We start from the raw sequence: 13,209 nt of genomic DNA on the forward strand, positions 1-13,209 counted from the left end.
TATATTAATATTAGTATGACCGGCAAAACAAATAATTATTATTAATATTCTATTTTGTAATATCATTATTATAATTTTATTATCTTTCTTACTAAATATTAATTGTTATTGTTCTATTTTTTATTATTATAAAATTTTGTATAAATAATATTTATATAATAATAACAATAAGAGTATGTCTCTTGTGAGACGGTCTCACGAATCTTTATCTGTGAGACTGGTCAACCCTATCGATATTCACAATAAAAAATAATAATCTTAGCATAAAAAGTAATACTTTTTCATAGATGACCCAAATAAAATATCTGTCTCGCAAAATACGACCCGTGAAATCGTCTCACACAATTTTTTGTCTAACAATAATAATATAAAAGTTTGGAAAGGGAAATATTTAAACCCAACCAACATGGTGGAAATGCATGTTTCCATCATGAAAATATACAATCCCATCAAAACTAGAATTCATATTTCAAATACAATATCAAACAAAAGAATGAAATAAAATTGAGAATGTCTATTTTATCGCATTTAAGCATATCTTTTAAACTTTTCTCATTTATTCCATATTTTGTACATTTCTTGATCGCTCTCTGACTTAAGCTTCGAAGAGACTACGTTGAAAAATATTTCCGTCATCTATCTAACATCTGTTCATCCACGTAAACTCGCTTCCACATGAGGCATACCAATCTCATCCGACCTGATCAGACCAGGACCATTGAGATTTGAAGGTTTTTTTTATTATCCTACAAAACTCTGAAACTAATTAAACACTCACGACAAAAGTGTACCCCACGACAAAAGCAAATTAAACACTCATCGCGGCTCTTGTATTATGTAGCATAAACGCAGCTCAACATAATAAGTGGCTTGTAAGCACATGTGTCTTTTTGCATTTAGCGAATAAAGCAGAAGCACTCAACCAGATTGTGGCGAGCAAGGCATGAATTCCATGCTTACTTAAGGCAGACAAAATGTATTAATCAACTGGATTTATGGTCTAATTACTTATTAAGGTTCCGATTGGATTTATGCAGGGGCGGATTTAATGTAGGGCGAACGGGGGCCACGGCCCCCCCAAAAAAATTTAAAAAAAATTTTTAGCAACGGTTGTGACGGAAACCGTCGCAAATTGCGCGACGGTTTTATCAACAACCGTCGCTATATGGCGGCCACGGCCCCCCAAATATTTAAAAAAAAATTTTTAGCGACGGTTATATAGAAACAGTCGCGATTTAGCGACGGGTTTACAAAAACCGTCGCAAATTCCGCGACGGTTTGTTTTAACCGTCGCCATATTGCGACGGTTTTATAGAAAACCGTCGCAAAGGTGGCCCTCCCGATGCCAAAATCCTAGATCCGCCCCTGAATTTATGATGTCCATTGATTATATAATGGCATGTTACGGTTCGTGCGGGGAAACTAGGCCATATTTTTATCAACGATGGCCCCATTCGGCTTTCACAAAGGGAAGACCAATTGGAACAGCCGTACCTCTTCAAATTATTATTATCATTTTCAAATTTTATTTGAATTTTTTGTTATAAAAATATTTATTTCGGTTGATCAATTTTGAAACTTTTAGCATACTATATCTGAATTCTAGTTCTCCTTTCGTCCCGAAGTTGACCTAAAAATGGCACGATCATTATGTTAATTCGGTCAAATTTGTGATAAAATTTCAAAATATATTTTAAATATATTTTTGTAGTTTTAGATAAGCAAGATCGTAAACTTCAAATTCACTTCTTCTATGTTTATACAGTATTTCATGTTAATTAAGATGAATTTCAAGTTCACCTGATAATGTAGACATTTGAATGCGATTATACTTTGTGTGACTAATGTATAAATGAGTAAAATATGAATTTAAGATTTTATCTCTTTTTTTTATTCTCAACAATAAAACTATAATCAAAATTCATGAATTTTAAATATGTCGAAGTAAGTACTTGATTTTGAGTAAGATATTTGATTAGGCAAATAAATTTTAAATAACACTACTTTATATCGTATTTTAAATGTGTCACAATTACAATTAAAATTATTTAACTTGGTATTTAGTGGATATGAAATTCACTTAAATTTAATCGATTAGAGAAATCATAATTTCTAATCCATCATTATTATGTGCTTTCTTCTATTTATCATGTTAATATTGTATAATTGTGTTATAATAAACCAATACTATAGGTTCCTCATTATGTCGGATTATTTTGAGATGTTTTGTTAGTTAAATTAAGCATTACATTCTAAAATGGGCCCAAATAACATGTATGGGCTTTCGAAATGCCTAGTTTATAGGCACTACCCAAATCACGACCCGCATATGACTTCAGGCCCAAATAACTCAGCCGAATAATTTGAATTCACGTCTATAAATAATTTTTAAAATAGTTTATTAATTTCACTAATATGTTTAAAAATGTTTAGATTGTGAATTAAAAGTAAAAAAAAAATAGTGATCTTATCATTTATAAAATTAAATTTCTTTTTAAATAATAATTTCACAGTTAACTTGTTTTTTTCTTCAAGAAAATCCAAACTAATATTTTTTTAATAAAAAGATTTTTCTTTTTTCCCTTCAAGAAAATCCAAACTATTATTGATTTTCTTTATAATTCAAATTCAAAAACTTCTAATATTATATAATTACATACACCCAAGCATGTTTGTATTTTTGTTACAATTAAATCCTTTAAAAATATAAAATAAATACATTTTTAAAATTTAATTTTTTTAAAATAAATAAAAACTTGACGAGTCGGTATCTTGTGAGAACGTCTCACGGATCATAATATGTGAGACGGGTCAACCCTACCCATATTCACAATAAAAAATAATACTCTTAGCATAAAAATAATACTTTTTCATGGGTGACCCAAATAAAAGATCCGTCTCACAAATACGATACGTGAGACCGTCTCACACAAATTTTTGCCAATCTTTACGGAGACGCTTATAATTTCAGAAATTATTGAATGTAATTTTTTGTTTTTCCCAAAATAAATATAATATTTTATATCAATTAGATTTTTTGTTAATTATTAAAAAAAACATACGCCAATAAATGATAACGTGCTTCCGCCGAGGAGTTTGCCTCGTTGATACAGACTGATCATAACCGCAGGGAAAATTTGGTCGGTCTCCCTGTATATTATATATACTAGTACAACGACGCATGCACTTGTACCATATGTTTTTATAATTTATTTGATTTATATTTAAATGAGGATCAAAATATATTTATAAGAAATAATGAGTGGCTACATTATAATTTTGATATATGAACTAAAAAATAAATTAAAAAAGAATAAAAAAGACCCAAGCAAAAATTGAACCTACAACCTTATGATTAAAAAACATAAACTTTATCCACTAAACTACATGTGACTTGCTTTTAATTTTTAACACTTTATTAATATATATAATTAGTAATATAGAGAGTGGGGGTGAAGAATATTTTAGATATTTTAAAAAACAGACCAAAGAAATTACTCTAACTTACCCAGCCTTAATAAATAGTAAGAGATGTAGAGAGTGAGGGTGAAAGATATTTTAGATATTTTAAAAAATAAACCAAAGAAGTTACACTATCCTATCCATCCTTAATAAATAGTAAGAGATATATAAATATATAAATGATGAGATTTTATAGTAAATTATTTTTCGTTTTACTGTTTTATTTATCATTTTCCAATAATTTATAGGTTCCGAGTGATCCGCATTGCAGATTTTACTTCATTCGTCAATTTTATCGTTCACGCCTGTTCATCTCGAGTTTTAGAGTAATTTGACGTATTTCCGACGTTTTTTCCCCTATTTTTTGAATTTTATTGGAGATCAAGTAGTTTGATTCCAGGTAAGGCAGCTCTTGATTTTATTTGGACCTAATAATCCATTCGAATTTCAATTTTATGTATTTAATTTTTTGATTTTATGTTAGTATTTTTCAAGTTCGGGAATATAATTGTTTTTCTATGGCTTCCTTCATTTTGCTTGATTTTTAAAATTCTTATGATAATGCTGGAAGTATCTTATCATGAACTGTGTGTAACAGCTAATGCATTGAGTTGCAGAGGCTCTGAAGTTGTCGAGCTGGGTGTCATTATTATTATTATTATTATATTTCGAAAAATACTGTTAAATAAAAATTCGTTGAAATCGAAGTCATTCTTGCATGAGATATTTCTTGTTAGAATACCTGTCGAATATATGTATTTTGTGCACCGTGTGTTACTTCTCTGCAGAGCAAGGTTGATGCCCACATTCTGATATTGAATGCGAAGCTTGAGATCTGTAATCCTGTTCTGAATTTTTGGTGATTAAATTCAGGTCACAGACAGAATAGACTGCTCGTTTGAATGTTTATCTTCCGGAAAAGATATATTCCATTTTCTTGGTGTTCTATTGTTAGTGTGGTGTCCAGGAATCTATTGATGTTCCACAATCCACACTAGCTGGGGCGCAAGGTATAAGGTTTGCTTCTATAAATGTAACATTTGATGGGGAATCTTCATTGATTCAAATAAGTGAACATACAATGTTGAAATGTGATATGTTGGTTTTTCTTTGTTCTTTTTGACTGACACTGGATACTCTTCCTAGCAGTTTGTAGGGTTATTTATTGCTTAAAATTTGATGGTATGTCCTCTCGGGAGTGGTAGAATGGCAGCCTTGGTGAGGCTTCATGCTGCTGGAAGTGTCTCGCAAAATGTAAAAGGTAAGGAAACGAGCGGTTTCATCTTTAAATCTACTTGTTTGTGAGAGCTGCTTACAGTTATTTAGGGGCCGAAGTATTGAGTATAATATCATAGATTTACTTTATTGATTCTTTATTAAAAAATGTGCTTGATAATGTATAATTTTACTGAAAATTTTGGTATATAATATTTGATAGAAGCTGCCTAAAAGGTCTCTATTGGGAATATTTTATATTTAGTAGCTTGTGTTCCACCAAATTTTAGTTGGAACGGAATGCTAGTCAGGAAAGTTTACAAGTTTTGGTTATTATTCTTGATGTTTAGGAATGATGACAAAATCGATTCGCAAAGTTTATTTGGAGATTTAAGCAAACCACTGAAGATTGAGTGATGAAAGTTTCATACTGAAACTAATCACAGATAGAAGTATTTGTATAACTTAGTTTTTTGGTGTTCTTTATGTGAAGACTTTCAAGATAGATAAGAATCCTTTTTAGTTATGTAAATTTGAAATTTAACTTTCAAGTTATGCACCTCTGTGGCATTTTACTGAAAAATCTAATTTGAAAGCCATTGTGCCATGTCTTCATGCCTGAACTCAACCCTTCCCTCCCTCTCACTTTAATCTCTATGGCGCAGAACAAGTTTAATTTTGGTGTAGTGGAATGGGTAATTTCAATCGAAACAACTAAAAATCTCGATTGAGAGAAAAACCAATATTACTCTTGAAAATAAATATTTTATCGCGGAATGGATTCATGTTTTTAGGGGTCATAGACCTATATATAGAGTTGTAATGCAATTAAAATATGGAAAAACAATTAAAATATAGAAAATGCTAATAAAATACCAACAACAGAATAATCTTAAAATTAAAATAGAAAACTAATAATCAGTCTCACTCCTGCATCTCCAATGTATCACTCGCTATCTTCATATATATATATTTGGGAATAAATTCCAGGATTGTCGAAGCTTTATGTACGCATCTCATGTTCATTTATTATAGTTTGAAGAGTATTCTAACCGGAGGAAATGCAGTGGCTGTTGAATTTATTCCGGCTTAACAAGTCAAAAGCCATGTTAGCTTGCAGAAATCATAGAAATGGCTAAATTTAATTGTCTGCTGCATACTTTTTTATTATGATTCTAATTTTCTTTGACCACTTGCTGGGAAAGTCCATTTAGCCTTTTGAAACTGGCCTTCCAACCTTTGTTGACTTAGAATTTTTCATCCTCTATGTTTGCTTTCTCTCTCTCTCTCTTGCTCAATTGGCAGAGGAAGCAGGCAAGCGGAAATTAGCTGCACAATACATACAGAGAGAACTATGTGAGGCAGATGAAGCGAACTTACTTGATGAAGAAGGTTCGAGCTCATGGTTAAACTCTAATATATTTTTGTAAACCTAAGAGTTATCGATCTAGCAATGGCTCTTGGATCTTATGTCTAATTCGTGGAGATCAGTATTTCTAGGTAGCGATAGTCGCTGGCCATAGTTTCTCATAACATTTCAATTCATTCATATTTATCCGCTTCCTTTGTTTGTTAACAGTGACTAGTGGCCTTAAAGTAATTAAAAATGGACTAGACTGTATCTTAATGGGAATCCATACTTGTTGTCTGGACCACAATCCCTTTGCTCTTCTCTGATGGTTGACTTTGTGAAGTTGAATTTTTACGTGACTATGGAAATCAAGGTCAATGGGATCGGCAGAAAATGCTGTTTTATTTAGTGGTATACACCATTATTTACGGTGCAATTATATATTTGCTTGACAGTCTTCTTTAGTTGTCAAATAATGGTGTCAGCACTTCTATTTGATTTGCAATACTGCAAGATATTTATTTGATTGAGATTAAATTTTTTGGTCCTAAAAATCTTAGTCCCTTCAATGCTTAGTTGTGCTGGAGAGTTTTCTAAATTTTACAGTCCATGCTGAATGTTGTCTCAGTTTTTCCCTTCACTTTTATTAAATTTCCGGCTTCTGATTTCCCGACTTATTTCTGCTGACACATTCCTGTAGATATGATCATATTTGGTTTGAGACCGACGACAGATACTTTAGATTTGGTAAGATTTGGAAACTTGTTCATCTAACCCTTTAATCAAAAGTTTTAGTGCTCTGAGGTGTTATGAAGATATCATTACTGGTTTTTATGCCATACTGATTTCAGTTGAAGGGTAAAAAGCAAAGGCATGTCTTCAAGTTGGACTTGCATGATTTGTAACTGTAGCCATTCTTTTGGTGTGTAATTCTCTTTAACAAGGTTGAACAAAATGATCGCATTACGAAGTTAATCGCCGTGTATGATTTTCAAAATATAACGTAGAAAAGTAAAACGCAGAGAGCTAAGAGTGCAACAGGTTACAAACCTGAAAAATTGTGAAGAAACCAAACATATACATGATCTATAGTGCAGGGTTGTATGAAACGTTTTTGATGCCATGTGGTAGGTTCGATGTGTTGGTCAAAATGGTCAAATAGGATTGTTAAGAACTTTTAGGTTGTGCTTGGATGAAATGATTTAATTTGGAAGTTGAATCATAATCACCATTGCACTTACATAAGTTATAGGTGGGTAAATTTAAAATCCATCCAATATAAATCCATGCAATCAAATGGATTTTAAATCCATAGCTTCAACTCTCTACGTCCAAGCACAATCTTAATTAAACAATATGTGGAATGCGTAATTCCCTCATTCATGTTTAATTAGTTAAAGAGCCTGGTGTTGAAAATTGGGTTAGAAGACAATTTTCTTTGAAACTTATCTGTAAGGGAAATACATCATAATGAAAATTTTAAGGCCTATAAAGTTTGAGAAACTATTATAGCATCATATACTTGTGAAAAACAGAATGAAATCAAATGAGGTGTATTAATTTTGGCCGATGCCACGCATTTTATGAATATGTTTGCAATAATTAATTTTTTTTAAGTTGTATGTCTAACTACAGATAGCATTCTTCCCCTCTAATTAGAGCCTAGTGAGTAGTAATCAAGTGTTTGACGTGTTTTGAGGTATGCTGCAATGCTTGTAAGAAGCCAATCAAGGCCAGTCAATACTCTATACATGCAGGTTTTCCTTTATTATACGTGGTTTCTACTCAAATGCTTCTTCTCCTAATTCTTTTATTGAATTACTAAACATATACTTTTCAATTTTTTCCAGAGCTTTGTAAGTCTATGATTTCTAGAGCACAAATAGTTCCAGAACTCGAGAGTTTGGCAGTAAACAAGAAGCCTCCACGAAAGGAGAGAAAAAAGATGGCGATTGCTCATAACCGTATCCTTGTTTCCTCTTTACTGTTTTGTTATATATCCTTTCTTAGGTTGTCCTACATATTCTATGATATCCTGTCATAATGGGCAGTTCTTGAGATGATTTGCATCTTATTTTCAACTTGGAAAAAAACTTGAAATTACTATTTTCACACACAGCTGCAGCATAAATTTCTTTGAAGTTGTACTGGTATGAATTAGTTTGACTTCAAGTAACCCATCATCGTTTTCAAGATAAAATTTAATTTCTTAAATTCTTATAGACCAAGCCACATCACAGAGAGAACGAAAAAAATTCGTTTCTGTAAACTCGGAGAGTATTGCTGGGACTGTATCATATTTAGACGAGCAGGTTCAAGTGACTCAGCTTGCTGAAGCTAATGGTATTGTTCTACCATGTCTCATTTTTCTGTATCTATCTTATGCAAGTGGTTACACACTCATTTGGATATGTTTGCAGCAAAAGATATGAACTTGTTCTTAGATTCTATATCAGTTTAAATTTCTAGTGTAATTTCTCTTGAACTGATTGTCGTTACAATGATATCGTTCCAAATGTGAAATTTGTGCGAATGGATTAATGATTGCCTTAATTTCCAGTTCTATGATTCTTCCATCTGTTTTTCTGTTTTTTCACTTGTAAAGTTATATTGCAGGAAACATGCAAGTAAGTGGGTCCCATTGTATAAATGGTTCAAGTGTTGGCCCTTACAATATGAATTGCCCAGAAAACGTCGCTTTACATTCTTCAAAGCCTTTGAAAGGGTATTTTAAGACCAAGATCTCATCTCCTCACAATTCTTTTGTTTTGACACGTTTTTCTTCTTTTGCTCATTTATCATTATGCCCCTACAACTTACACGTCCAATTATTTCTGGACTTGATTATGGGATGTGCTGTACCTTTTTTTTCCTGAACATTTACTTTTCTAGCATTACCAGATCCACACTCTTTCCTCTTCAGGATAATTTTGAAATATTGTTGGTTTGCTTCAATATCTCAATCAAACACTGATGAGTGATGTAGTCATGTGCTTTTCGTATGGTGTTAAACAGTAATAAATGTGTTAATTACCTACAAAAAGATACACGAAATTAAGTAATAGAATTTGATATTATTCGTTAGTGTTGGAAGCAATCAGTTGTCCCAAGGTCATTAAAAATAACCTAAATTCCATATATTTTAGCTGCTGAAATTTATGAATCCTTATGGGGCTTTCAAACATTAGCTTTTTATTTGGTGCATGAGAAAACATAAAATTAAGCTGTGAAGGTAATGGCTTTTACTAAAAGATGAATCAAGAACACAGTTTAAACACATTTTCACAATTCTGATTTATGAACTTTTAAAATTTCTGCTAGAGTTTGGGGTGTGAAGTTACTTGAACTCCGTGCTGTTTGGCTGGATGAAAACTCAGTGGAAGCGGGTCTGTTAAGAAATCAGACCTAGTGGAGACTCAGTCTGAAGCTCACTAAATTTTCAAAAAAGATAGACTCTCTACTACATAGTTTTTTTTGTTATGATTGTCTTTGTAAATATCCTAATCGTAAATGTGGCCTATCTATGTCTTAGTGATTGATCAGTAATACCACAGGTCCACACCTCTTGATGATTTTTGACTCAACATTGATTTGTTCCGAAGTTGGATTTCTTAGAGTAAAAAACCATCTATCGAGTCAGTAATTCCACTGACTTGAAGAACTAGGGATGTAACCTATTCTTCTCCTGTAGGGAAACAGCTGAGGCTCCATCAAATCCCGGCACTAAGAAATTTTGTTGGACAACTGCAGGGGTAGTTCCATGTGAGTCGCCTCCTCTTTGTTGATGTTATGTTTGCTTGAAAGTTTTAGCTTTGCAGGGTGGTTGTGCCTCATTAATTGTCTCTCTCTTCGCTCAGTGTTTGGTCATTTATGAATATTTCCTATAGTGTGCAGCAATCAGCATGCATATTTGGGGTAGACTCTGGGAATAAGTTTTCTGCTATAGTTACATCGAATCAATATCAGTCAGATCGTATGAATAAGCCCACCAGATTTTATTAAATTCGAAAAATAACTAAACACCCGTTATTTTTTTGACCTTCGAACGGATGGAGAAAAGATAACGGCGGATAGCTCAGATACAGAGGTTTTTAGGCAATCATGGTGACGGTTTCCCTTGTGGCCTTGATTCAGATGTGCAGTCACTTCAGCAATGACTCCTTTGAAATATAACATTGTTATTTTTGCCATAAATGCAAAAATGATATTGGTCAAATCTACTAGCCTGATGGCGTGCTTTCTGTTTTCCACTGGGATCAGACTACATCGAGACTCACTGACAATGTCCATTGGTAATAATAAAAAGAATAACGAAAAATAAAACAAAAAAAATTATTCTCTGAGATTTTCCACATCAATATGAGTTCAAAGTCCTTTTACGCTGTGGATATACCAGATGGAGCTGGTAACATCCTCCTCTTATGGTCCACATCAAAGCTAGGTAAATATTGAAAAAGTAACCTCTCTTTTCTCACAGAGCCCGTCAACAAAATATATTTTAGACTGTCAGCTCATGTGGTTCCATGAAACATTATTGTTGATTCATGACTGATTTTCTTAACTTTAGCTTTTTCTATAACTCGTGCTTAGGTCATGAGATTTAAATCCATCCCTACTCCGTAGGAGGAGATCAAACATGCTTACCAGGGAGCAAGTTATGACTGTATTTTAGTGACCGGAGTGAAAAAGGTCTATCGGATTTTGGATATGGTTATTATTAATTGCTAGGCAGTCCAAATCGCATGACTAATCAGACTGTCTATAGTTGTTACTTGTTAGATATTACCCTGATGATATTGACTGTGTGACATTCTCAGATGTTCCTGCTCCCCTAGCTACCAAAGTATACTATTCCCAGAGAAGCCTCTATCTCCGAAGAGCCATGCGTCTCATGTACTATGAAGGATCAAACAAGGAGTGTAGCAGTAAGTATCTGAGTCCTGAAGTATTGCCGGTTAATGCAGTCAGCAACAGTTGCCATGAACCAGCTGTGAACCAGCAGGTTTTAGTCTGCCACTGATTTATATCTGGTTACATTATCCTAATTTTACTTGATAACATGAGTTTTATGTGATGTTCATTGCTGTAATTTTTGCTGGTGGTTGGTATAAGAATCTTATATGACTTGCCAAAGATGGCCACTTTAAGATGAATAAGAAGGACCTCATAGGAACCTGTAATAACAGAAAATTGTTGGGCATCATAAGCAATGCCAGTGATTTACATTTTTCTCATCCATTCATATCAATTATCATTTCAATGTCTTTAACTTTATCTTTATATAGAGACTAATAAGAATGTTTTGGGGGTAAAATTTTTTGCAGCATCACGTGCCACAGTTTTAGTACCTCAGATCACAAGCGTGTGGTTCATCACTTGCATATGTACATATTAATCCTTAACACCATGTCACAATAACTAGACTTGTTTCTTGTTGGAGCAGAGAGAGAAGCATATTTTGCATCTGGCACAAGAACCTGATCAAATTGCTCTGAAAAGCCCAGAAATGCACTTGGGAAAATCAGAAGGATTTGTTCCAGCGGTGAACGTATCATCTCAACTTCCTGTGAATAATACCCTAGGACCTCATTACATGCCAAAATCATATTCTTTTGCAGGCAAATCTGGTAAGTCTGTTAGTTTTAGGTGTTGTGCTCTTGCTCTAAGAAGGTTAGTTGTGCAAACCCCCCATGTCTAGATTGGTATCCAGAAGTAGGTTGAGAATGAAATCGCATTATTGGCTTGTTTTAAAGCAAATGATCGGTATGTTTTACACATGGGAATGCTCTATTTCCATTGAAATGGCTATTCCCACGATTTACTCATACTCTCGGGTTTAGCTACACTCATTCCTTCAATATTTATAATTGACAAATTTGTCCTCAATTATTTTATTTTTAACAATATAATTGATAATACTAACAAGAATAAAGGTAAAAATTAGTAGAAATACTACTACTGCTACTAATAATAATAGTTGTGACAACAACAATTTAATAATAATTATCATAAACTTCGTATGCAATTATTATTTCCATTTTTTCACCAAAAATGGTGATTTGGTCGGTAGAAAAAAATTATTCAATCTCAATTTATTTTGAATTACCAATCATAAGATTGAAATTAAGCGAGGAATAAGTATTACATCCCCTTCTCATTTTTTATGATATCAATCAAAAAAAATGTTATGTTCATGCTATTCATTTCCGTGCTCATTCCATTCCAAAAGTCATTCCATTTTTTTTTACCTTATCATGCTCTTCTATACCAGTCTAGACCTTAGACAATTGTCATGGTATGTAGTTCTGATTCTAGGGCACGCAGGTGTTTAAGTTTTTTTTATACCATGGACTGATTTATAGAGACAAATAATGAAGTCAATCAAGTCATTCCAGTCCCCGTTAATGTCTCCTTGTCACAGCCTTTTGTGTCTCTTTTTATTAACTCAATTTCTTTTTTATTCTCTGGTTCTTATATTTTTGGGTTTAGAGATGATTTCCCATCAAAAGTTTGAGCATTATTTGCGCGGCATACATCATTAAGGATGCAATACTAGTGTGGAACTATCTTTTGTTACATTTTTCACGTGTTCAGCGTCTCTGGCTAAATTTTCTTTCAATAGTTTCTTGAACTAGAAATATAATAGCACCTAACTTTGTAGTATGCACTTCACATCATCACTGCTGAAATTTTCTCTCCGTCATGTATCATTGAAAGTTCCAATTTGTGTGACTCGCCTGCTGAACTTATGTTTGCACGTTTAATTCATTGGATTTGCAGGAAACCCTCTAGGTACCGTTCAGTAATGTGTAGAACTCTTCAAAGTTGTACAGGAGTTGTGGAGGAGATTTTTACTTGGTAAAATTGGTATACTCATTTTTGCTCTAGTATATGAGTTAGTCGATCACCCCAGCTTTGAAAAGAAAAAGAAATGGCTTACGACGGTAACTTCTTTGTACATCAGATATTTGACTGGGACAACACCCTCCGTTAAGTTAGTTTTAAAGTTGTGCAGTGTCCCATATTTGTTACGCTTTTTTACTGCACATTAAATAGTTTACTGTTAATGTAAAAAGGAAATCAGTCCAACTGAAATTTAGGAAAAAAAAATATAAACGAATGGCTGGGTGTTAGCTGGATGTTAATAATTGTGGGTCTAGAAGTTTACCCCATTTGCATCT

General features: G+C 33.1%; 1 protein-coding gene across 4 annotated transcripts; it reads left to right on the plus strand.

The window, feature by feature from the left end:
* Positions 1-3,686: 3,686 nt before the first annotated feature.
* On the plus strand, positions 3,687-13,052 carry LOC140811457 (uncharacterized). Of its 4 annotated transcripts, none has more exons than XM_073169347.1 (11): positions 3,687-3,862; positions 4,612-4,723; positions 5,983-6,069; positions 6,729-6,775; positions 7,728-7,785; positions 7,879-7,992; positions 8,252-8,371; positions 8,645-8,753; positions 9,720-9,790; positions 10,846-11,030; positions 11,472-12,895. In XM_073169347.1, the coding sequence occupies exons 2-11, from the start codon at positions 4,642-4,644 to the stop codon at positions 11,724-11,726; spliced, it is 1,128 nt and encodes a 375-aa protein (XP_073025448.1). In that variant the 5' UTR covers positions 3,687-3,862; positions 4,612-4,641; the 3' UTR covers positions 11,727-12,895. The 4 variants fall into 4 exon arrangements, with proteins under 4 accessions (XP_073025448.1, XP_073025449.1, XP_073025451.1 ...); XM_073169348.1 differs by lacking the exon at positions 3,687-3,862 and having other exon boundaries at positions 11,472-11,655; positions 12,809-13,052; XM_073169350.1 differs by lacking the exon at positions 3,687-3,862 and adding an exon at positions 6,257-6,439.
* The last annotated feature ends 157 nt before the right edge of the window (positions 13,053-13,209 follow it).

Source organism: Primulina eburnea, chromosome 14 (genome assembly GCF_022965805.1).
Source record: "Primulina eburnea isolate SZY01 chromosome 14, ASM2296580v1, whole genome shotgun sequence".
NCBI lineage: Eukaryota > Viridiplantae > Streptophyta > Magnoliopsida > Lamiales > Gesneriaceae > Primulina > Primulina eburnea.